General features: G+C 57.4%; 2 protein-coding genes across 3 annotated transcripts in view; both read left to right on the forward strand.

Annotated features, from left to right (window-relative positions):
- The window catches only part of GGT1 (gamma-glutamyltransferase 1), a 29,686-nt gene extending 14,113 nt beyond the window's left edge, over positions 1 to 15,573 (forward strand). The window contains exons 2-14 of the mRNA XM_035706171.1: positions 4,227 to 4,392; positions 4,963 to 5,140; positions 5,734 to 5,864; positions 6,001 to 6,087; positions 9,057 to 9,249; positions 9,619 to 9,776; positions 10,712 to 10,861; positions 11,309 to 11,445; positions 14,000 to 14,187; positions 14,410 to 14,537; positions 14,634 to 14,746; positions 14,819 to 14,932; positions 15,267 to 15,573. Of these exons, the coding sequence (XP_035562064.1) occupies positions 4,977 to 5,140; positions 5,734 to 5,864; positions 6,001 to 6,087; positions 9,057 to 9,249; positions 9,619 to 9,776; positions 10,712 to 10,861; positions 11,309 to 11,445; positions 14,000 to 14,187; positions 14,410 to 14,537; positions 14,634 to 14,746; positions 14,819 to 14,932; positions 15,267 to 15,413 (1,710 nt within the window). The 5' untranslated portion in view covers positions 4,227 to 4,392; positions 4,963 to 4,976 and the 3' untranslated portion in view covers positions 15,414 to 15,573. The remainder of the gene's footprint in view (positions 1 to 4,226; positions 4,393 to 4,962; positions 5,141 to 5,733; positions 5,865 to 6,000; positions 6,088 to 9,056; positions 9,250 to 9,618; positions 9,777 to 10,711; positions 10,862 to 11,308; positions 11,446 to 13,999; positions 14,188 to 14,409; positions 14,538 to 14,633; positions 14,747 to 14,818; positions 14,933 to 15,266) is intronic.
- A 791-nt stretch (positions 15,574 to 16,364) lies between these two features.
- The window catches only part of GGT5 (gamma-glutamyltransferase 5), a 31,598-nt gene continuing 24,958 nt past the window's right edge, over positions 16,365 to 23,004 (forward strand). The window contains exon 1 of one of the 2 annotated variants that reach the window (XM_025474716.3): positions 16,365 to 16,647. Coding sequence is in view for 1 of the 2 variants with exons in the window: in XM_025474715.3 (XP_025330500.1) it covers positions 18,530 to 18,702 (173 nt within the window). In the remaining variant the exon portion in view is untranslated. The other variant, XM_025474715.3, reaches the window with a different exon arrangement.

A 23,004-nucleotide genomic window follows, 5' to 3' on the forward strand; every position in this document is an offset into this window, starting at 1 on the left:
AAGCAGACTCCCCACCGGGAGCCTGACCCCAGACTTGATCCCAGGACCCCCAGATCATGACCTGAGCCCAAGTCAGACACTTAACCCGCCGAGCCACCCAGGCGCCCCCAATAGGGCTCTGTGGACACAGCCTTTAATGAGACCCCTTTCCTCCTGACTCCCCTCCCTGGAACTTGCAGCTGCAGGTCTGAGCCCCCAGGCAGCTTTCTCCCCATCCCCGCTTGTCCCAGGCCAGGGATTTCCTGTTGGAATCACCCGTGGGGTCTGCGCTACCCTCTGCCCACTCACACATTCTTCCTACCTTCCTGCTGCGGCTGATACTGCCGTGTCTTATGCCTTCCTAGGCAGGGAGAAAACTGCTGAGCAGGCTCAGACTAGGGACAGAGCCCCGTGTCTCTCCACTATAGACCCCTCCCAGCTGACTGCCCTGCAGTGCAAATCCCCTGACATCCTGGCTGGTGTCTAGCTCTCAGGGACAGGTCATGGGCCTTGGTCCGCAGATCCTGCCCTGTCCATCTTCTCAGTCATTCTGGTCTGCAGATGATGTCTGGGGGGGAAAAAGCTTAGTCATAGAACCCCCATCCTGGGGCTATGGAGGATTTCATAGGAATGCATTTTTTGGTGGATCTCATCCGTGGGTGAGAGGATGAGGATAAGACTTGTTTTTGCTTTGTTTTGTTTTGTTTTTTGATAAGACTTGTTTTGACTGTATGACTCAGGGTGGTCAGCTTCTGTCTCTCTGCTTATCCCCTGACACAACCTTGTAGGATGGTCATAGATTAGATATTCCAGATGGGGACTGTGGGGGCTCCCAGGCAGCCTAGATACCACGAGTGGGGGGCCAGGGAAGAAGCCATGACTTAAGGAGTGGCTCATCCTTATTCTTGGCAGATGGAGGGCAAAGGGGAATGGGAAGCAGAGTCCAAAGTCTCCTGGGCTGGGCATGCACCTGTTCCTGGTTCAAGATCCCCTCGGTGGGCTGGTCAGGGACATTGCAGCAATTTAGAGGCAGGTACAGGGTGGCCAGGTGTGCGCTGCTGGGCTCTGTGACTGGGACCAGCTCTGGCCCTCTCTGCGCCCTGTCTTTCCAGGCTGCTCAGGAGGTTCCTTGGGCCTGAGGTGCTAACATTTCTTTTTTTTTTTTTTTTTAAGATTTTATTTATTTATTCATGAGATACACACACACACACACACACACACACACAGAGAGAGAGAGAGAGAGAGAGAGGGAGAGAGAGAGAGAGAGAGAGACAGGCAGAGGGAGAAGCAGGCTCCATGCAGGGAGCCTGACATGGGACTCGATCCTGGGTCACCCAGGGATCCCCAGAGGTGCTAACGTTCCTGCATAGGCAGTGGAACTGGTCTGGACTCAAGGCCTCAGGCTGTGTTCCAGGAAGGCCCCCTTGGCATTTGCCCGAGCAGTGTGGTGAGGGCTCTCAGGTCCTGCTTCTGGGACACCATGTTTGGCCCTGGAGCTCAGATGCTCTGAACAGGGACAGGGTGAGCCAGGGAGTACCCAGCCTAGGGCTTGCTGGAGGCGCACTTGCCAGTGGACTCTACCCTGTGGGGAGAACTGAGTCTAAGAGAGGGGGACCCTCTGCCTCTGTCACCGCACCTCTCCTTCCCTGTTGGGGCCAAACCCCTCACCTCCCACCATTGTCATGGGACCCCAAGAGTCACTACTGTCATAGCACCTCCCATCTCCTGCCCAGGGCCCTCCCAGGGCTGTGTGAACTTTAGTCACTTAGTGATAGGCCAAGTCTCTAGCCTCCCTGCTGCCATGACGTCAGACTCTGGGGCTGTCCTCTCTGCCAGGCTGGATTTTTTAGAGGACAGCCTTCTTTCTATCCTACTCAGACACCTTCAACTGCCACACGGGGTTGCTGTGTGTCCTGGCCAGCCGCGTGCCCCCTCTGGGACTAGGTGAGCAGGAGAGTTCCTCTGCCCTCTCCTGCCCCTTTCCTGCCTCTGCTCCTCCTTGGAGGTACCCTCCCCCCCATCCCAATCCCAGTTCAGAGGCCCCCTGAGGAGCTCTGCAGGGGCGCAGGCGCAGCTCTGGGCCACTCCTGGGAGTGGGGGAGCCCAGCTGGAGGTCTAGCCCAGACTTTCCCAGGCAGACTAATCTGGCCATGTCCCAGTCCAGAACTTCTGAGGAACAGGAGCTTTCCTGGGACACCACGAACCTTGGGCCTCAGGTAAGCCCACCAGGGGCATGAAGAGTGGGGTGGGGGTTTGAGGCCAAGTGTTTTGCCCAACCTACTCTCTGGCCTCAGTTTCTCCTCCTGACATGATTTGGGTGAGAGCCAGGACTCTGGGCTTAGACATTATTTTATAAGTCTTTGAGAAAAATGTGGGGTGTGGGAGAGGCAGTGGGAAACGGAAGCCCAGTCCCCTGCAGGGTGTCTTCCGCAGGGCAGGGTATGTCTGCCTGCAGGGCCGGGGCTAGGCCTCCCTGCTATCTGCCCAGGGAGGAGAGGATGGGGGTCAGGGCTGTCCACCCCTCTCGTATAGTCCCTGGCAGTCTGAGCCTTGCTGGGTGCCTCCTGTCCTTCTGGAAGCCCACTTGATCCCTTGAGTGGATGGACAGAGAGATGGGCAGCTAGGGGAGGCTGGAGTACAGACCACAGGAGGTCGTGGCTGGACAGTGCAGAGGCCTGAGGGAAGAGAGGAGGGCCCTGAAGGGGGTCTTGGCTCATAGCCCCAAGCCCAGGAGAAATGAGGCAATGCCCCCAGGGTGCCTAGTGGATGGGACTGGGGGGCTTCCTTGGCAGGTGCGACTGTGCCCATGCTGGGAAGGCGGGTCACTGGCCTCCTTGTCCCATCCACCCTACCACATGTAATAAAGTTCTGGGCTCCTGAGGCCCCTGGGACCAACCAACATAGCTGTCTCTACCAGGAATCCTTAACCCTTAACCCTTAAATCTTAATTCTTAATCCTTTTTTTTTTTTTTATTTTTATTTATGATAGTCACACACACACACAGAGAGAGAGGCAGAGACACAGGCAGAGGGAGAAGCAGGCTCCATGCACCGGGAGCCCGATGTGGGATTCGATCCCGGGTCTCCAGGATCGCGCCCTGGGCCAAAGGCAGGCGCTAAACCGCTGCGCCACCCAGGGATCCCTTAATTCTTAATCCTTAATCTTTAACCCAGTCCAGCCTCCAGGGTGTGCTCTGAGGGCCATCCGGCCCGCTGGAAGGCAGAGGGTATAGATGATGCCTGGAGCAGTGGCAGGGGTAGGGTCTGGTTGGCCCTTTGGAGCACTGAGGAGCCGGTGATGCTGATGGGAGGGAGTGCAGGGAGGAGGCTTTGCAGGAGTCCAGCCAGGAAAGCTGGTGCCTGGATTCAGTCATGGTGGAGAGAGACTGGCTTGAATCCCACTGGGGATATAGGGTTGTGTCTGCTGTATGGCTGCCCACTGAGCCGGGAAGGGGAAAGCCCTTCCATGCCGACTAGCTTCTGGATTTCTGCGACGTGGGATGGGACTCCATTCCTAGACCATCTCTGGGACACCATGTCTGGCCCTGGAGCTCAGGCCCTCTGACAGACAGGGTGAACCCAAGGAGTCCCAGCCTGGGGCTTGCTGACAGACACCCACTCTTTGGAGGTAACTGAGATTGCCTCTGTCACCACACCTCTTCTTCCTTGTGTGGGTCACACCCCTCACCTGCTGCCACCACCGAAGGGATCCAAAGGCTCACCACTGTCCCTCCCAGCAAGGCTGGGAAGGTAGTCAATGGGGAAACAATGAGCAGAAGCCTGACCATCTTCCTTCCTGCCCCAGCCAGGCCTCCAGAGGATGACCCTGGTAGCCAACAATAATTACAGTCAACACTCACCTGGCACTTCACCCTTTCCAATCTGCTTCATCTCTGCAACATCCCCCATAGGATGCCTGTGTCCTTCCTGCTGCACAGGTGGTCGGTGACTTGCCAAAGGCCCCAGTTGAGGGGCAAGACTTAGATGGGATGGGCTGACTCCAGAGACTGCGTGCCCCAACCCCTTGGTCTGGCACATGTGGGCTTCATCACTTTGTCATATGACACTCACACCACTGAACCCGGGCCTTCCTCTAGGCAAACTCTTTCTCAGCTGTGCCTGGAGATCTTCCACAAACAGCCTCCTCTTCAACTCCAGAGTTCATCTAGAGGCAGAAGAACCTCCTCACAGAGCTCCCTGGGGAGGGCTGACTAGGCCTGTTTCAGGAACACTATTTCGATTTTCAGGAGAACGAGGAGGCTGCGTGGTCAGGGTATCTCTCTGGAGCAGATCCTGTGGCCGCAGACCACAGAGGAAAATCCCAGTTATATCATCAGCTGTCTCAGCCAAGCCCCCCTGGCTTTTGTTGCCATCCCTGCAGGCAAAGCGTGGGGCTCTCATCTGCTGACAAAGGTAGGCCCCTGCCCCGGGCAGCTCGTCTGGCCATTTCAGGAGGAGACCGTGGGGTGTCCTGTCTCTGAGTGTACAATGGAAGCTGAGCCCCACAGTCTGTGGCAGGCCGCTCTGAGAGGCCCATGGATGGTGCCTGGCTCTGGGCTGAGGTAGGGGTCACAGAAGGATCAGGCCAGGCTTGTCCCTCGTGGAGTTCCCTGCTTGGCAGTGGCTCCCACTGTGGGAGATAGACAAGGCCCTGCAGAAGCAGGGGCATGTGGAATCTGGGGGCTCCCAGGAGAGGTTTCTGTTGGAGATGTGGTTCTTTACTGGGAAGGGGCCCTGAGGAAAAGCAGAGAGATTTGGGAGGACAGAGACAGAGCCAGGCAGAGGGAATGGCCTGAGCAAAGATCCGGGAGCTGGACAGTCCATGCGTTTTCTAGGGGGATAGAAGGAGACACAGGAACATGTTTCTGAGGCTTGATTATGGGCTGTACCTTGTGAGGTGAGGGTCAGGGTGTGCCCAAAGGCTAGCTAGTGGCAATCCCTAATCCTGTTAACCTCTACTGCACCTCCTACCACTCCCACCAGGCAGCAGGGGAGCCATGAGGAAGTTGTACGTGGTGGTGACCCTGGTGGGTGTGGCCATAGTGCTCATCCTCATCATCGGCCTATGCCTTTGGCTGCCCTCAGCCTCCAAGTCAAACAACCATGTCTATCCCAGGGCAGCCGTGGCCACAGACGCCAAGCATTGCTCGGAGATTGGGAGGTGAGTGGGCAGAGCATAGGAACACAGGAGGAGCACAGCAAATGGATCTGGGCAAGACTATCATCCCTCTGAGACTCGGTTTCCCCACCTGTATGTGAGCTTCCCAGACCAGGGGTGTCTGACGCACATGGAGCTTCTTGGAACTTCTAGCAGCCTCTGGTCAGGGCAGAAGGGGATACTGACTCCAAAATCAGGATGCGGGTTTCCTGGTGCCCAGCTGGGTCCCTTTTCTCAGACTGAAGGATATTTGTGTCTTTGGATAAATTGCTGTTTTATGCTATTTTAGAGCTCTGCCTCCCATTATACACAAAGATCAGTTCCCACTTAGAGACTTAAACAGAAAAAAAAATTACTAACAAAAGTAACAATTTTCCAATTTTCTTTCTATTATAAAAGTCGGGTACATCTGTTTGCTTGAAAAGGAAGAACATAGAAGCCCCTTGATTTTAAAGTTATATGTAAAACCTGAAAACTATGGGCTCCTCTTCCCTTTGGGCAAGGTGGCCAGACAGGGTGGAGGTGGGTGGCAGGGTACACATGTTGGGGGACTGGGGAGCCTAGAGTGCTCACTCCCCACCAAATGCTGTGGGTAGGGATGTGCTGGAGGACGGCGGCTCGGCTGTGGATGCTGCTATCGCAGCCCTGCTGTGCGTGGGACTCCTGAATGTCCACAGCATGGGCATCGGGGGCGGCCTGTTCCTCACCATCTACAACAGCACCACACGTGAGTGCCCATGGGAGTGGGAGGTGAGTGGCAGGGGCTGTGTGTCTCAGGCTAGACTTGAGCTGGGTGGCCCCTGAGCTCACCCGGGGTGAGGGACTGGGGTTGATTCAGACTTCCCACCTGCTTCTCCTTCCAGGAAAAGTTGAGATCATCAATGCCCGCGAGGTGGCCCCAGGGCTGGCCTCTGACAACATGTTCAACAGCTCGGAGCAGTCACAGACAGGTGAGGTGCAGGCTCAGGGTGTGAGTACAGAGCTGGGCTGAGCTGCTGGGAAAGCATGGGCATCTGGGACTGGGGAAAGCTCTGGCTGTGCTGATGCCCACCCTTCCCATCCCCTCCTGGCCACACAACACAGGTCTTGAACAGTCCAGACCTTCATTACAGAGAGAAAAGAGATGGAAGCTTCTGTTATTTCTGTTCAGATCCCTCCAAAGCCATCCTGTGCTACTACAGGGAGAGAATAATTATTATTTCAACAGCTCTCATCTACCGAGGGCCACTGGGGCTGGCACTCTGCTCAGCCCTTTTCACCAATGAACCCCTTGAATCCTCCTTATATGCTGGGGAGTCTGGGGAAGCACTGTGTTGATCTCATTTTACAGATCCAGAGAGGTCATGCAAACCAACTGAGGTCACAAAGCTGGGTGGTGCTGAGGCTAAAATTGAACCTGGGCTGTTGAAACCCTGCCTCTTTCAAAGGCATCCATTTAGTTGTTCATTTGTGGTGATAGCTCTCAAGAGGCAGGAGAGTCTGTCTTTTTTTAACAAGGTCTTGTGCAGAGAAGAGGCCCTCAAACACCCCATGCAGCTGAGGGGAAGGCAGTGGCCACCAGGGGGTGCTGCTCCAAGGACCCAAAGGGATTGCGGGATAGGAGGTTGGGGGCAGGAAGTTTGGGCCGTTGGCCATAACAGGTCTGATCCCCAACTGCAGGCTCTGACCCTGGGGCTTGGGCCCTGGGCAGGGTCCTGTGAGTAGCCCCCATGGAGTCCTCTCCAACATACAGAATCTTTGAATTCTCGTATCCATTGGGAAACTCTGAATGGGTAGAAATGAAATCATTCAGTGTGAGTGCTTAACCCTTAGTCTTAGCACCTTAGGGACGCTTGGAAGTCATTTATTTAACCAGGACTTATTGAGCACCTCTTAAAATGTTAAGGACTGTTTCCAAAGCCAGGAGACAAGACAAAGGCACCAGGCAAAATCTGTGGCCCAGTCAAACCATGTGGTGTCAGGATAGCAGAGGCTGGAAGAGCCACAAGGTGGGCGGTTCACTGAGAACAGCCTGCTCAGGGAGGGGGCGTCTGAGCAAAGACTCAGAAGCTGGAGTGGGGTGAGAGGGGCTGTGCAGGTGTCTGGGGGAAGAGCAAGTGGCCCATGCAGGAAGGGTAGGGACAGAGCCCGCAAGAACCAGTGAGCTGCAATAGGTGGCCCCAGGGTCAGAAGGGCTCCGGTGGTGTCACACCTCCTCGGTCATTGCAAAGACCCTGACTCTTGTCCCAGAGAGGTAGCAGTGTCCCCTAGGGTGTTTGTGGGGCTGGCCTTTCTACCCTATATCTGAAAGAACTCCTTGGGCTGCTGCAGAAGGGTCAGGGAGTATGCTGCATGCCCATCAGGTGGCCCGTCAGGAGGTCACCACGATAATCAGGGAGAGAAGAGGGTGTTGGGAGGTGGTTGGTACTCAACACACTTAGAAGGTAGAGCCCGTGCATTTGCCTGATAGCTTGGGTGTGACACATATGCCAGGTGTCCTGCATGACCCTCCAGTTGTTGATCTGCATCGGGAAGTGGGCGGGGGGAGTGGTGCCCCTAAGAAAGAACAGTGAGGCTGTGGGAGAGTGGGTTTGGGTGACAGTAGGGAGTTGAGTTTTGAGTGCATTAAGTTTGAGGCCTTTTTTGCGTGGGCAGGTGCATCCTCAGATTTGGCCATCAGAGGAGCAGGCCAGGCCAGAGAGTACATTCGGAGTTGTCAGCAAATAAGTGGAACCTGAAGACCTGATCTGGGGGAGGCACCGGTAGAGTGAGGGTAGGCAGAGGAGACTCTAGCAGAGCCTGGCAGGTGGGATGCAGAGGTAACCCGGGAGGAGTGATGGGCCAGGTAAGGTGATGTTGACAGGGGACCCTGGTCTGGCAGTGTGGAGGTCACTGGTGACCTTTGCGAGCAGGGTGCTGTGAGACCTGATTGACCCAAGGTCAGAACAGCATTTATTTAAGATGGGAAGAGTTCTGGGCTGGGTGTCAGACTTTCTGAGATGTGCAGACAAGGCTCTTGGTCCCAATTTCAGGTTGTTATGAACCTGGAAGCCACCTAGTCTGGGAATAGCCAAAATGGCACTGGTCATCCTGGGATGAAAGCAAGAAGGTGTCTGGGCATCAGTGTCCAGCTTCGGGCATAGTGTGCCGTGGGGAAGGGTAGGGATCAGGGTTCACGGATGTGTCTAGTGGAACTGTGGGCTCCTCTAAGGTCAACTGGAAGAGACAAAACTCTCTGTGGTCACATGGGGAAACTGAGGCCCAGAGAGGGTACAGGGCAGGGGTTTGGGCTCAAGTCCTTGTTCTGGGATAGTAGAAAGGAGGATGGTGGAGGTCTTGCCCTGGCACCGGCTTAGTGTCAGGGGTGGCCCAGGCTTGCACTGGGGACTTTGGTGGGTCCTGGTGGACCCTTTGAGCCTGTGGGTAAAGCGGCTCAGATGGGGAGATGGTGGGGATCTGGCTTCCCCACAGTTTTAGTGAGCAGCTGTGGGCCTGGCACAGGATTTCGAACCTGATGGCCTCTGCAGAGGCAGACATGTAGTCCTGGGACAGTAGAACCCAGCACAGGAGCTACCGCCTCTCCCTCCCGTGGCTTTGTCATGCGTCCCTAACCAATCTACGCTCTTGCCTGCTGAGTCCAGAAATGACACCTCCATTTCCTTCCAAAAGCTCACTAATCCCATCTGGGAGGGGGTGTCTGAGCAAAGACTCAGAGGCTGGAGTGGGGTGAGGGGAGCTGTGCAGGTATCTGGGGGAGGAGCAAGTGGCCTGTGCAGGAAGGGTAGGGACAGAGCCCACAGGAACCAGTGAGGCTGCAATAGGTGGCCCCAGGGTCAGAAGGGCTCCGGTGGTGTCACACCTCCTGGGTCATTGCCTGAGACAGCATCCCTCCTGACGTCCCCGGGCTGGAGCCTCTCACTGTGTCCCTGTCCCCGCGCAGGGGGGCTGTCGGTAGCGGTTCCTGGTGAGCTCCGTGGCTACGAGCTGGCCCACCAGCGGCACGGGCGGCTGCCCTGGGCCCGCCTCTTCCAGCCCAGCATCCAGCTGGCCCTCCAGGGCTTCCCTGTGGGGAAGGGCTTGGCAGCAGCCCTGAAAAAGAACCAGGCCATCATCGAGCAGAAGACTGAGCTGTGGTATGTCTGCGGGTATTGACTTGCCCTGGGGCACAGGCTGGGCAGACAGGCCCAAGGTCCCTGCAGGCTGTGAATGTCTCGCAGGGTGCTCTCAGGAACCCGCGCTGATACAGGGATGAGGTCTGGGATATAAGAACCCTTCCCAGCATGTGTGGGATCCCATCACACCCCTGAGCCCAGTGTCTGGGGTTCCGGCGATATATCCCGAGGGGCAGGGGCTCTAGGAGGCAGAGGCTGGACACCCGGGGATGAGGGCCACCCACCTGTGGACAGGCGCTCACTGGCCTTGGATCTCCTGTGTGGTTGGGTTGAGAGTGGCTGGCTGAGTCCACCCCGCCTGCCGGCCTCACCAGAGCCTCTATGCCTCAGTGAGGTGTTTTGCCACAACGGGAAGGTGCTGCAGGAGGGGGACATAGTGACCATGCCACGGCTGGCCGAAACGTACAAGACGCTGGCCTCGGAGGGAGCCCAGGCCTTCTACAATGGGAGCCTCACAGCCCAGATTGTCAAGGACATCCAGGCAGCTGGTGAGTGCATAACCACAGGGGCCCTGGGCAAGGAACCCTGAGCCAGAGCTCCGAGGCCCCAGGTCCTCTGGTCCAGCCCGGCCCGGCCACTGGGCCCTCAGGCAGCGTCTGATGGGGGAGCGGGGTGTCCAGGATACATCTGCAGTCAGTGACAGGCCACATGGATCCACAGCTCTCGGTTAGGGCAAATCCGAGAGACCAGTACAGTCCAGGAGAGAAAGTTCTCAGGGGGTAAATACAGGCCTAGGCCAGAGCTCCGGGTACGGGAGCATTGAAACGAAGATCTGGGAGGACTTCCTAGAGGAGGTTGTGCCTGAGCTACAGAGAAGGCTGGACAGAGGAAAAACATTCCTGGTAGAGGGAAAAGGCTAAGGCCCAGAGAGGGTGGGCTTTAACTATCTCTGAGGGTCACAGCAGAAGAGGGTGGGCTTGGGGAGAGGAGCCTTGGAGGGACCGCAAGTAGGGACAGGGGCTGAGGAACTTCGGCCAGGCAGCCTGCCCGTGGCCTCTCCCTTCCCAGCTATGGATTTCTTCATACTGTTATTTCTGTCAGAGACACAGAGGGGGTGATTAGCATGTTGACACTTAGCACAGGGCAGGAAATTAGCCTATAAATACCTGGTCTGTCTGGAGCCCGTGCCCTGTAGAATGAAGAGCCTCCTTTCACCCCCCATTAGTCATTGGAGGTGGTGGGGAGATGGGAGCAGATGTTTTCCACTTGGAGAAAACTCTCTGGCTGCCAGGAGGAGAGAGAGCAGACCTGGAGGTCAGTGGGGCAAACAGGTAGAGGGCAGCTGGCCTGAGCCTGGCAGTGAGAAGTCGGGGGGGGGGGGACCCCCAAGGTGGGCAGGGCCTCCAGTTTGATGGCCCGGTGCTTCTGTCAGACTTGGGGCCCCACCCCCGTGTCCACCCACTGAGCTGCCATCCCTTGGCAGGGGGCATTGTGACTGCCAAGGACCTGAACAACTACCGTGCGAACCTGATAGAGAACCCCCTGAACATCAGCCTTGGTGACAGCCAGCTCTACGTCCCCAGCGCCCCGCTCAGTGGGCCCGTGCTGGCTCTTATCCTCAACATCCTCAAGGGTGAGCTGTCCCAATGCGACATGAGTGCAGAGTGACCAGGGCTGTGAGGGGCGATGGGCAGGGGCTGGAGGAGGAGGAGGAGTGGGAGGTCAAAAGGTGCCGAGCAGTGTCCTGGGGTGGGAACTGCCCCTGCAAAGGCTTAGAGGTGACAGGGTCTGTCTGGCTTGCCCACTTACTCTGGGCTGGAAGTTCACAGTGAGGGGGGCCTGGTCCAGAGGAGGTGTCTGGAAAATCCAAGTGGTCTTCTGGGACTGCATAGACTGGGTAGCCCTTCCGGCTGGACATTTGAGGCCCAGGCCCAGAGGTTGTTCCCTTTCTCAAGCTGAGCCAAACAGAGTAATTCAGGGAAGACGTGAGCCTACCCTGTGGCCCCCAGCTGTTCTGGCCGAGCTGGGACGTCCCAAGGGACCTGGGACCGCCAACGTGCACCCATCTCTGCTCAACCAGGGTACAACTTCTCCCGGGCGAGTGTGGAGACACCCGAGCAGAAGGGTCTGACCTACCACCGCATCGTGGAGGCCTTCCGGTTTGCCTATGCCAAGAGGACCCTGCTTGGGGACCCCAAATTTGTCAGTGTGATGGAGGTGAGAGGCAGCAGCTGGCTTGTGATGGGTGGGGGTCCTGCCATGGAGGTGCCCGAAGGGCTCCCTGGGGCCACTCCAGCCTCACACATGCTCTATTAATCCATTCCTACCACCAGCCTTGGTGGTGGGCCTACCATGCTCTAGGAGGGACTGAGACCTCGAGTTTGGCCCTCTGCCACAGGAGCTCACAGTGTGATAGACTTGGCAATGAGTAATGGGTGGCCCCTACCCCTGGCCACACTCCCACCTTGGAGCGTTCAGTGCTGAAGTGAGGAATACATGGGGGCATGGCAGTCCTCAAGGGTCCTGAGAAGAGTGGGGACGGGGCAGCGTCCTGGGTGGCATTGGCCTGGGCCTCTGGTTCACTGCTCACAACCAGGAGCTGACACTTCTGTGATCCCTCACCCAGGCCCTCCCCAAGTTGACCTACTCACTGCCAGAAGCCCCAGCTCCAGGCTGGGCCTTCACTGAGACTCTCCTCCTGGCCCCCCTTACCTACTTGGATCCCCCCATTCTGGGGTAGGCCTGCTGACCCCATCACACTGACCTATGCCTCTCAGCTGCCCTGCAGCCCCTCTGCTCTCCTGGATCTCTCTTCTTTCCCGATGCCCCCACCCCCGCTCCCCGCCCCAGCCAGTGACCTGGTGTCTCATATCCCTAGGGCCACTGCATGGCCTCCCCCTCAGGCCTCCCTCCTGGCTGAGGCTGGCCCCCTGCTCCTCCACCTGCTGACTCAGCATGCCCCTCCTGCAGCACTGCTCTGCCTCTGGCATTCCCATCCTGCCCTTCCTGACAGATCATTCCCGAGAGAGGCATACTCTTTTCACTTCAGAGTCTCCAGCTGCTGCCCCCATTCCTCTGCTTCCACTCAGAGCACACCTGGCCACTCCATCCGTTTCTCACGCTCTGCCCTCCTTGCTCCCATCCTGTCAGGACCCTCCTGCCAGGACCCCTCACCGCTCCCCCTGAGTCCAGCCTCAGTTTCCCCTTCGGGCCCCCCTCAGCAGCGTCTCCCACAGTTTGTTCACCACCTCCTTTCCTCAGCTTTTCATTTTGTAAAGTGGACATTATGCCACATTCCCTTCGTCTCTCCCTGTGTCCGGGTGCCTCTTTATTGACATGCATGTGTTTTTTCAGGTATCAGATGGCCAGTCCCCGAAATCACACTTTGGGTTGTAGCTCCTAAGCCCCAGGACTCCTACACACTCCACCGAGAGGCCCTGGCCTGTTAGACGCCTGTGTTGCCGGGGGTCCCAGGGTTGTTTCGGTCCAGAGCCCGTCAGACTCCTGCCTTGCAGTCATGGTTATATCGCCTCTGTCTCTGAACCTACACTAGACCTCTTGGCTGTTTGGCTGATTTATAAAACCGAGGGCGGTCTTCTTGCAGAACCATCCCACATCCTGGATTTGACTTTTTGTTTTCTTGGGAGTAGATTCAGGCTGAACATTTTCCCTGTGGGATGTTGCTGGAAAATTCTGGCGGCATTTCCTTTGCTCAGTCCCCAGGGGCCTTCCATGCTGGCTCCTATCTCATCTCCTCTCCTCTTCCTCCATCTGTCCTCCCGCCGTGGGGACCATGTTCAGGCTCATGGCTTTAAGCAGCCAGCAGAGGCTGACGGCTCCATGTGTATCCCTCAGCCTGATCTTGCCTGTCAACTCCACACATGTAGATCCACCGCCCACCTGAGACAGGAAAGGGCACCTGTTCAAAACCAAGCTTCTGACTGTCCCCTCCACTGCCCCTTCCACAGTGTTTACTTCCCCAGTTAATGGCCACTCTGGACTGAAGGCTTTGGGGCCATTGATTCTGTCCCACCTGGGCCAGGCACCATCTCTCACTTGGTTGATGTCATAGCCTCCCAGTTGGGTTCTCCCCTCTACCCCCACACAGCCACCAGAGGGATCCTGTGAACTACCAGTGTGCTGCATCCTTTGTCCTGGACCCAGGTGGCTCCAAGCAAAAGCCAAATTCCTTATAGGGCTTCTAAAGACTTATGGGGTCACCCCCCTGCCAATGTCTTCCTCTACCGCTCTCTTCCACCCTACTCACCCTCTGCCTGTCTCTCATAGGCCTGCCTTAAGGCCTTTGCATTTACCACTCAGGCCTCATTCAGGGCTTTTTTTTCAGATGTCTCCTCCTCCAAGAAGGCCTCCCTGACCACTCTGCCCCCACCTCAGCCCTCTCCATCCCCTTTACCTGGCTTGTTCTTTCCAGCATGTCCCGCCTGCCTTTGTCTTCCCTGCCAGGAAGGCAGGGACCTGTGTGTCTGTTCCTTGTCGCAAGCATACAGTACAAGCTCCAGGAATGAATGAATGAATGATTGAATGTGGCAAGAGTCGGGGCTTGTGGGGTGGACAGACAAATATTAACAGTTGCTGGACTGCAGCAGAGACAAAGGCTGGAAAGGGGATTAGACGGGCCTCCTGAGGTTGAGTGTGCAGGAGGGTTGTGGTCAGGGCCATGTCGGGGGGCTTCCTAAGAGCTGCTCGCACAAGCCTGTGCCCCCTCCCCATCCCCCCCCACCTCCTCAGGCCAGCTCTGGGGTCTCGGCAGGTGGTCCGCAACATGAGCTCCGAGTTCTTTGCTGCTCAGCTCCGGGCCCGGATCTCTGACAACACCACTCACCCGACCTCCTACTATGAGCCTGAGTTCTACACGCCTGATGACGGTGGCACTGCCCACCTGTCCGTGGTCGCAGAGGATGGCAGCGCTGTATCGGCCACCAGCACCATCAACCTCTAGTAGGGGCTGCCGGGTGGCCCTGGGTGGGCCAGGGGCTGCTTGCCTCTCCCAGAAGGGAGCTCCATCGACCCCTTTCATGGTGGGAAACTGAGGCCCCACCTTGGTAGAGCACCTGCCCCCCAGCCTCACTGGGATCAAGTTGGAGCTTTGGTGGGTGGGTGGGGGCTGGGGGTGGGGTAGGGCTGGATCTGGCATAGCTGTCTGATCCAGCTGGTCTGCAGCTTTGGTTCCAAGGTACGATCAAATGTCAGCGGGATCTTATTCAATGATGAGATGGATGACTTCAGCTCCCCCAACATCACCAACCAGTTTGGGGTGCCCCCCTCGCCAGCCAACTTCATCAAACCAGGTGTGGGATGAGGGATCCAGGACGGGAGAGGGCTGGGGTCCTGGGCAGGCAGCTGACCAGCATCCCTGTCCCTCCCCACCCACCTGCTGACCACAGGAAAGCAGCCGCTCTCGTCCATGTGTCCGGCAATCATCGTGGGCCAGGATGGCCGGGTCCGCATGGTGGTGGGTGCCTCCGGGGGCACACAAATCACCACGGCCACTGCGCTGGTATGTGCCACCTACCTGTCCCCTCCAGCCCCTGCCCTTGGACCGCACTGATCCCAACCTCCCCACCCCCAGGCCATCATCCATAACCTATGGTTTGGCTACGATGTGAAACGGGCAGTAGAGGAACCCAGACTTCATAACCAGCTTCTGCCCAACACCACGACGCTGGAGAAAGACATTGACGAGGTGGGGCAGGGCCAAGGAGACTGAATCACAAGGTGGGGTGGCCACAGGGTGTCCTTGGATGGAGGCCTGGATCTCCTGAGTCATCACAGAGCTGGTGTCCTCTGCCTGGGGCAGATGACCTTCACACCCACTGCCTGGGCCATCTTGAGCCTCCGTGCAACATGAGTAAGGCCACCTGCTCCAGTGAGACCCACTAGGCCCAGCGGCCCCCAACTTGTTCTTGTTGGCCACTGGGCTGGAAATGGCACCACCTGCATGGTTCAGGGTCGGTCTGTGGGGTTTGGGTGGCATCCCGGGCCCTGCTGAGGTCTCTGTATCCCCTCCCGCCCCCCAGGCAGTGACTGAGGCCCTGAAGATGCGGCACCACAACACTGAGCTCACGTCCAACTTCATCGCTGTGGTGCAGGCCATTGTCCACACGGCTGGTGGCTGGGCAGCTGCCTCAGACTCCAGGAAAGGCGGGGAGCCTGCTGGCTACTGAGTGCTCAGGGCAGGCAAACCTAGGGATGAGATGCCTGCTGGGGGCAGAGTGGAACTTTGAGGGATTTGCTTCCTCTGTGAGTGACATAGCAGTGCAATAAATGGGGGTCGCAGCGTGAGGCTCTGGGCAGCCTCGCTGGCCCGGCTCCCAGATCCCTGGACCTCAGGATCCTGTGTGTGAAATGGAGCTGTCCGGTGGGGACGGTGGAGAGGTGGGACTCAGAGGTCTTTACACCTTAGGTGAGGGAGCTAGCCTGAGACTTTTCATGAGAACGCGGTGGGTAGGGGAGTGGGGGACAGGGCCAGCCCATACCCAGCACGGTCCTCACCCTGAGTCGCTGGACCAGGGGCCCCAGGTCCCATTTCTTGTGGGGCCAATGGCACTTCCTAGTGTTGACCACCAGGCGGTGTCGCAGCCCTGGGGTTCACTTGTGCAGAGAGCAGCCAGCTGATGCTTGTAACCCTGCTACCCCTCCAGCCTGGCGGGGGTGCCATCTGCTCACACTCTGGAGGACACACGGAGGTGGACCTCCAGTCTGAAGAGTGGGATTGGGCAAGAGGCTGGAGCAAGACGTCTTGGTCGGAGCCAGGCCTGGGGGGGGGGGGGGTTTCCAAGCACAAACCCAGAATGAAACCCAAGCTGTGATCAGCTCCAGAAGGAGGCCCAGTTCTCAGGGAACAGTGAACTGGAAGAGGTCCCCAGATCTCAAGGGTCAGGGCTTGGAGTGGTGAGCGGCTGGAGAGCGCAGCCCAGCCAGAGGGGCCTGGCGAGGAGCAGCAGCGGCCGCCTCCTTCCCCATGAGCCGGCCCCTCCCGCCCTCCCCCAGAGTCTGCAAACTCCTGTAATGTCTGGCTGAGGAGCTCTGAACGGCTGGCGGGTGTGGGCAGGGGAGGAGGGATCACAGCCTGATGGCCAGATAGCCCCCTGACCAGGGAGCATCAGCGGGGACCCCTGGGGACAGGGGCACAGGAGCCAGGGGAGGAGTCTGGGCTCTCCTTCATGAGACAGGAAAACTTGGCGATTCTAAAGGGCCCACAAGGAAGCAGGGTTCTGTGTCTGCAGTGTCTGGGCCCTGTGCCCTGGAGGGCGGTACCTCTGGGTCCCCCGGGGACAGGATGGAGGCTGGGCTGGTGGGGTGTGTCAATCTCCTCAGCCTTCATTTTGGCCCTAGAGGAAAGGCCATGTTTGCAGGAGAGAAGACAGGCCTGAGGGGTTAGTCTTGCTCCGGGTGGAGGTAAAGCTTGTGGGTTCCTGCTTGTGGGCAGAGTGCACCCAGTTCCCCAGGCCCCCTGGGGCTCAGCTGAGGGCTCCATTGGGTGCTGGGGGACTTGGTTTCCTCTCTTTCCTTCCCATCATCTCCTGCCCCTCACCTCCTGGGCAAGGATATTCAGGGCCTTTCCTTGCTAAGCCTGTCCAGCCACACCTAGCCAGGTAGGCCTGGCATGATGCTCTTGCCTTTCCTGGGACTTCGCTCCTCTGTTCCCTGCACCCTGGCCTCAGCCTGACCAGAATGGCTGGGGAGGGGGGGGTGTCCCCTCAGCCCCCACTCAGACCCACTGTCTCTGTCCCTGCCTTCCCAGCGGATGGGCTGGCCCTGGCCCAGGAATGCACTTTGTTTCTGGGTTGAGCAATGTCACTGTGGCAGGGGGGACAGTGGGAACAGAAGAAGGCGCCCATAGGCTTCCCACCCCACGTGGCAGCTACGGGGACAGGCCTAGTGGAGAGCCTGCCCAGGCTGACCAGGGGCTCAGGATGGGGCCTGGCGGGCTGTGTGGCTGCGTGGGCAGTTTCTTTACTGTACCAGGAGGCGTAGAGAGGCCTGGGGCTGGCAGCGCTCAGCTGGAAAGGAAGCCAGAGAGCATAGGGGGGCTGTGGGTGCTGTGGAGGTGGGAGTCCAGCCTGACTCCTGCTAAACCTGGTCGAGAAGGGTCCCCCTCCTCCAGCTGTCTCCCTGTTGAATACCCTGAGGTCTGGGCAGGGGAAGGTCTAAGCTAGTGTCCCCAGGAGGGGAGGCACAGCCAGCACAGAGGAGCACAGAGGAGCAGACACCCAGCCAGGGAAGCACAGAGATGCAGATGGGAGGGCAGCCTCATTCTCAGGAGGCCCATGGTGGTGTTTCTGGGACAGCAAGACCCAGGGGTGGATGGTCTGGTGGGCACTGGGTGCCAAGGGCTGGAGGCAGGCCCCGTTTGCTTTCCTCACACAGCTGTCTTGTAGTCCTGCGTGTCTGATGCAGATTGGAGAGCTGAGCCCCCTCCTGGTCACCCTTGTTTCCTAGTAGGCTACGGCCAAACGGGGACTTGAACCCAGGCCCTGAGTGCCATTGCCTTGGGTCCACTCTACCCTCTGACTCTGCCCCCCTCCAGCCTCACCCTTTTGCCCCAGAAATCCTCAGTATCCTCCAGCTCTCTGGATGCCAAAGCAAGCTGTTGCTGAGTGGAACCACACCAAGGAGGTGGGAGTCGGGGCACCACTGTGGCTCCTTGCCCCTCTGAGCCTGAGCCCTGCTGTCCCGGCTTTGCTGGGGACTGGAGAGCAGCCTGTACCCCTGCACCCTGGCTCCCTTGGGGACAGGAGATGCCAAGTCCTCAAGCACATGGGTTGGGAGAGCCCTGGGCTACCCTCAAGGCTTGTAGGGGGCAGGCTGTGGGAATGAGGGAGTTAACAGCAGTGGCTTGCTCCTCTCTGGAAAGAAAACTCCCCATAAACGCCCTGCTCCCTGGCCTCCTGCCAGGGCCAAGAACAGGGGCTAGAAACTGGAAGTTCAGGCGTGTGGCCAGCTCTGCCTCTCTAGCGAGCGCTTGAGTAGGGCAGCAGCCCCGCTGCTGCCAGCTGTCCGTCCATACACCCACCTGTCCTCCAGGGTGCCTCTCTTTGTAAACCTGTCTGTCCACCTGTCTGTAATCCTGTCTCTGTCCAACTGTCTCTCTGACCATCCTTCTCTTACTATCCTATATCCAGCTGTCTAGACTATCAATCCGTTTGTCTATCTCTGGCCCCCACCTCTTTGTTCATCTGTCCAATCACCTGTGCATCCATCTGCCCATCTTCTTGTGGATTCATCCACCCATCTGTGTGTCCATCTGCCCTCTGTCTCCACCTGGGGCCTCAGAGTCATGGCCCAAGGCCACAAGGCCACGGTCAGCATGGTCCTGCTGGGGTTGGGGCTGGCCCTGGCCATCATTGTGTCCGCTGTGGTCCTCTCTCGCCGCCATGCCCGCTGTGGGCCCCAGGCCTTTGCCCATGCTGCGGTTGCCGCTGACTCCAAGGTCTGCTCGGACATTGGGCGGTGAGTAAGAGGTGGGTGGTTGCTGGGTGGCTCTGGGTGGCCAGCCCTGCCGGAGACTTTGTGACCTGTGATGAGAGTGTGGAGAAGGTGCATGTGTGTGTGTGCGTGCACACTCGTAGTGGGGGCCATGTGGGTTTGGATTCCAGCAAGGAAGCAGGCCCAGGACCCTGGCACAGAGCAGGAGGCAGCTGTGTGTATGGGGCACAAGGGGGTCAGGGGATATTGCAGAGGTGGTGCATGAGTCTATCTCTAGCTCCAGGGCTCTGGAGGCCCGGAGAGGGCATGGCCACGGTGTGACTGGTCTGGGCCAGGCTGGCCCTGATGATAGGTGCTGGCCCTTCGGAGAAGCCACGACCGTTCTCCAAGGCTGGGTTTTTTTTCCCCAGAAGCATGGACGAGTCCTGGCCTGCCAGGGTGCACTCAGTGCTGCCCAGAGCCAGTCTCTCACCCTGGCCCAGGACCAGGGAAACCTGCCCTTGCTTAGCACCATGTCCCCCACTGCCTCCCCTTCTGAGGTTGCCTGGGGCCCGACCAGTGACTGACATTCATTCGGGGCAGGGGCAGGGTGGGTGGTAGAAAGGGGTCCCGCTGATGTTTTCCAACTCCTTTCCAGGAAGCCCAGCCAGTGGGAGGCTTCCGCTGCCCACCGGGGCAGAACATAGCAGGACGCCCCTCCTGGCCCTTGGCCCCCAGCCCAGGCCAGCAAGGAGCCTGAGCCACCATCCCCCTCCCTGCTGGCTGGGTCTGCTTCCCAGAATAACCGCCTCATAGATCATTGTCAGGATCAGAAGTGCTTTGTAAACCGAGGGGACAGTCCCAGAGCAAGGGAGAGTGTGGCCAAGTCCTGGCTCAGGGCACCTCTGGGCAGGTGGCGTTCTGTGCCACCTTTGTTCTGGCTTCACCGTCCCTACATGCTTTATCCTTCTGTTTCATTCATTCACCTTTTCACTCCTTCCTTCCTTTCTCTGTCTGTCGTCCATCTGTCTCTCCTGACCTGGTCCTCTTTCCCCTCCCTTGGGGCTCCTTCTAGGAGGACAGCGACAAGTGGAGGACAGGCTACCTGGTCTCCCCAGGGGAGCCTCCCCTCCCCGCGTGCTCTGGAGAGCATACAGGGGTGCTGAGTGCCCCCACTCCCCACCCCCCAACCTATAGTTGTAAAGATGCAAACAGTGCCAGGGGCTTCAGGCCCCAGAGACCACTGCCAGGGACACAGATGCCAGCAGTGAGAGCCGCTGCCTCATTTCTCTGTGGGGGTTTTGGGGTCACTGTATCTCCCCGAGACTTTGGGGGGCTCTCTGTGGCACAGTCTGCTGTGCACGTGACAGTTGGGGTTGGGGTCTCTGTTCTGAGTCCGTGATGCTCCCTGCAACTCTCCTTGGTACGAAGAGCCGGATGTGGTTTCTCCCCCCAGCCCTCCCGCCCCCTGCATTTTGTGTGTTTGTCAAAGAACAGCACTCTCCACTTCCTTTTCTTGTTTTAAGAAGCCAGGAGTGGGAGGGAGCCTGGAGCTGTCCCCCCAAAGCTGTGGATCACGGATCCAGAGACCCTGGCTGGGCTGGGGGGCCTCCTGGCTAAAATCCACCCCCTTGAGGACTCCTGGCCATGCCACTGCAGGGGTCTGAAGGGCACTGCCTGTCTGAAGCCTGCTGTCCCTCCTCAGTGCTGTCCCCAGCTCCCCTCCCACCATCTCCTTTCACCATCGGGGCCTCCCAGACCCAATCTCCTATTCTACCAGCACCAGGTTTGCCCCTTTGGGCTGGGCCTTCTACAGCCAGAGCCCCTGGGGGCGGGTTCTTAAGGTTGGCATGAGTGAGGACCCAGCACCATGAGTAGTGGATAAATAGACACACAGTGACAGTGAGGTCCTATCCCCTCTGCCCCTCTAGTCTGTCTTTTTTCAGCGTTATGTCCCAGCATGTAAGGCTTATGTGCAAACTGGGCGTTCCAAGGCTCCGAGTAAGTGCTTGTCTTCTAGGGAGACTGCGTGAGCTTCAGGGTAATGGTAGCTTTTAGGTTTGTGACATGTGTCTGCTGTGGCCACTCAGGAATACCTGTCCTCGGGATCCCTGGGTGGCGCAGTGGTTTAGCGCCTGCCTTTGGCCCAGGGCGCGATCCTGGAGACCTGGGATCGAATCCCACGTCAGGCTCCCAGTGCATGGAGCCTGCTTCTCCCTCTGCCTATGTCTCTGCCTCTCTCTCTCTCTCTGTGTGTGACTATCATAAATAAATAAAAATTAAAAAAAAAAAGAAAAAAGAAATACCTGTCCTCCCACAAGATCCTCAGTGGGAAGATTCATTGTTTTTCCCAGAATCCAATGGGATTCATTGCTGCACTTGAGTTCTAAGGAAACTAGGCCTGAACAGAAGGGAGCTGCCTGGTGTCACAGAGTGAGCAAGCCCAGCTGGGACTGTCATTCTCTTGCTGCCTCTGTAGGGATGGAAACTGTCCTGAGCTCCTAGAGCAGCGGGGTCTTCCCAGAGCCCTCCATCGCCTGTCCTGGGTCCCAAAGCCTCCCCAGCCCCTAGCAGACCTGTAAAGGTCAGAGCTTTTTACTCATGAAGGGAGAAGCTGGAAAAGAGGATAGTGGGGGCAATGCCTGGGTGGCTCAGTCCATCAAATGTCTGCCTTCTGCTTTCAGCTCAGGTCATGATCTCAAGTTCCTGGGCCTGCCTCTTCCTTTCCCTCTGCTGCTCCCCTGCTTGTGGTCTCTCTCTCTCTCTCTTTCTTTCTCTCAAATATATAATTTTTTTAAAAATTAAAAATTTGGAAAAAAAAAGAAGAAGGTTGTAGTATCCAGAGTGTTCACCTTCTAGGGCATTGGAGTCTGGGCTGGCACTGGGCTGCAGAGGTGAGCATGGGGATGGGCCCCTGAGAGCTGGGTCTTATCAGCTGCTCCAGCCCCATCCAGAGGTCTGTGGGTCACACTCTCAGCTCAGAGGAGAGCAGGGGCTCCGGCACATTGTTGTAACCTTCCAGCCTCAGTTTCCCCACCTGTGAAATGGGACTCCTGCCAGCACTTCCTTCATGGAGGGGGAGCATGAAGCTTGCCCGGCCCATAGGAGGTGCTCCCTTGATGGCAGCAGTCTGACCACTGACTGTTATAGTGCCTTGTACTGGATGTGGTTGGCATCTCAGGACCTGGAGTTAGGGCTAGGGTCAGAGCAGGGGACCCTACTGTGGGGAAGGCTCATAGGGTTTAGGGTGTGAGCCTTCCTCCTGTCCCCGTTCCTGTGACCCTAGTGGCTCTCTGGACTCCTGGCCAGATCACCAGGAAATTACTGCATTTCCTCCCCTCTGGGGCCATGCTAGTGGAAACAGCCTGCGTGCCTGGCACCGTGCATCCACATTGCGGGAGTGTGCAAACCTGGATGGGTGACAGCAGCGATGGTGACAGCAGCCTCTCAGCTGCTTGGGGACAGACGTGTTAGAGATGCCTGATTGTTCTACACTGTAGCTCTCTGCTGGTCAGAACTGTTTCCACTCACAGCTAAAAACACCAAGGCTCAGGGTGCCTTGCTGTTTCAGTCAGTAGAGCAAGTGGCTCTTGATCTTGGGGTCATGAGTTCAAATCCCACATTGGGTGTAGAGTTTACTTAAAAAAAAAAAAAAGACCCAGGCTTAGGAAGGTTGAATCGTGTGCCCCGTATCATGCAGCTGGGGAGTAAGAACTCTAGCCCAGGTGGCCCTCACCTGGGCCACATGCCTGTGAGCATGTGTATACAGAGGGTGAGGTGCGTGCATGCTTTTCTACCTGCAGGAGGCTTCATCAAATAGGAATGCAGCACCTACTGTCTGCCAGCCATTGTCCTGGGGGCACAGTGGTAACCAGATGGTCAAAGTCCTTGCCTTTGTGGTGGCTGAGACAGACAATCAACAAATCCATGCCTAGTGCTGAGGGGCTGTGATTACTGGCCATCTGAATATCCTCTTTTATGAAATCTCTGTTAAAATCTTTTGCCCCACTGGGTGTTATGCTATACGTTGGCAAATTGAATTCCAATAAAAAAAATGTTTTTTTAAATCTTTGCCCATTTTCCTATCAGGTTTTACATCAAATACATTTTCTGCATTATCAAGAAAATCAAATGATTTTTTTCTATCTTTTATTTATTCTTTTAAAGATTTTATTTATTTATTCATGAGAGAGAGAGGCAGAGACACAGGCAGAGGGAGAAGCAGGCTCCATGCAGGGAGCCCGACGTGGGACTTGATCCCGGGACTCCAGGATCAGGCCTTGGGCTAAACACGGCGCTAAACTGCTGAGCCACCCAGGCTGCCTGATTTTTCTATCTTTTAAAATA

The sequence above is a fragment of the Canis lupus genome, chromosome 26 (assembly GCF_003254725.2).
Source record: "Canis lupus dingo isolate Sandy chromosome 26, ASM325472v2, whole genome shotgun sequence".
Lineage (NCBI taxonomy): Eukaryota > Metazoa > Chordata > Mammalia > Carnivora > Canidae > Canis > Canis lupus.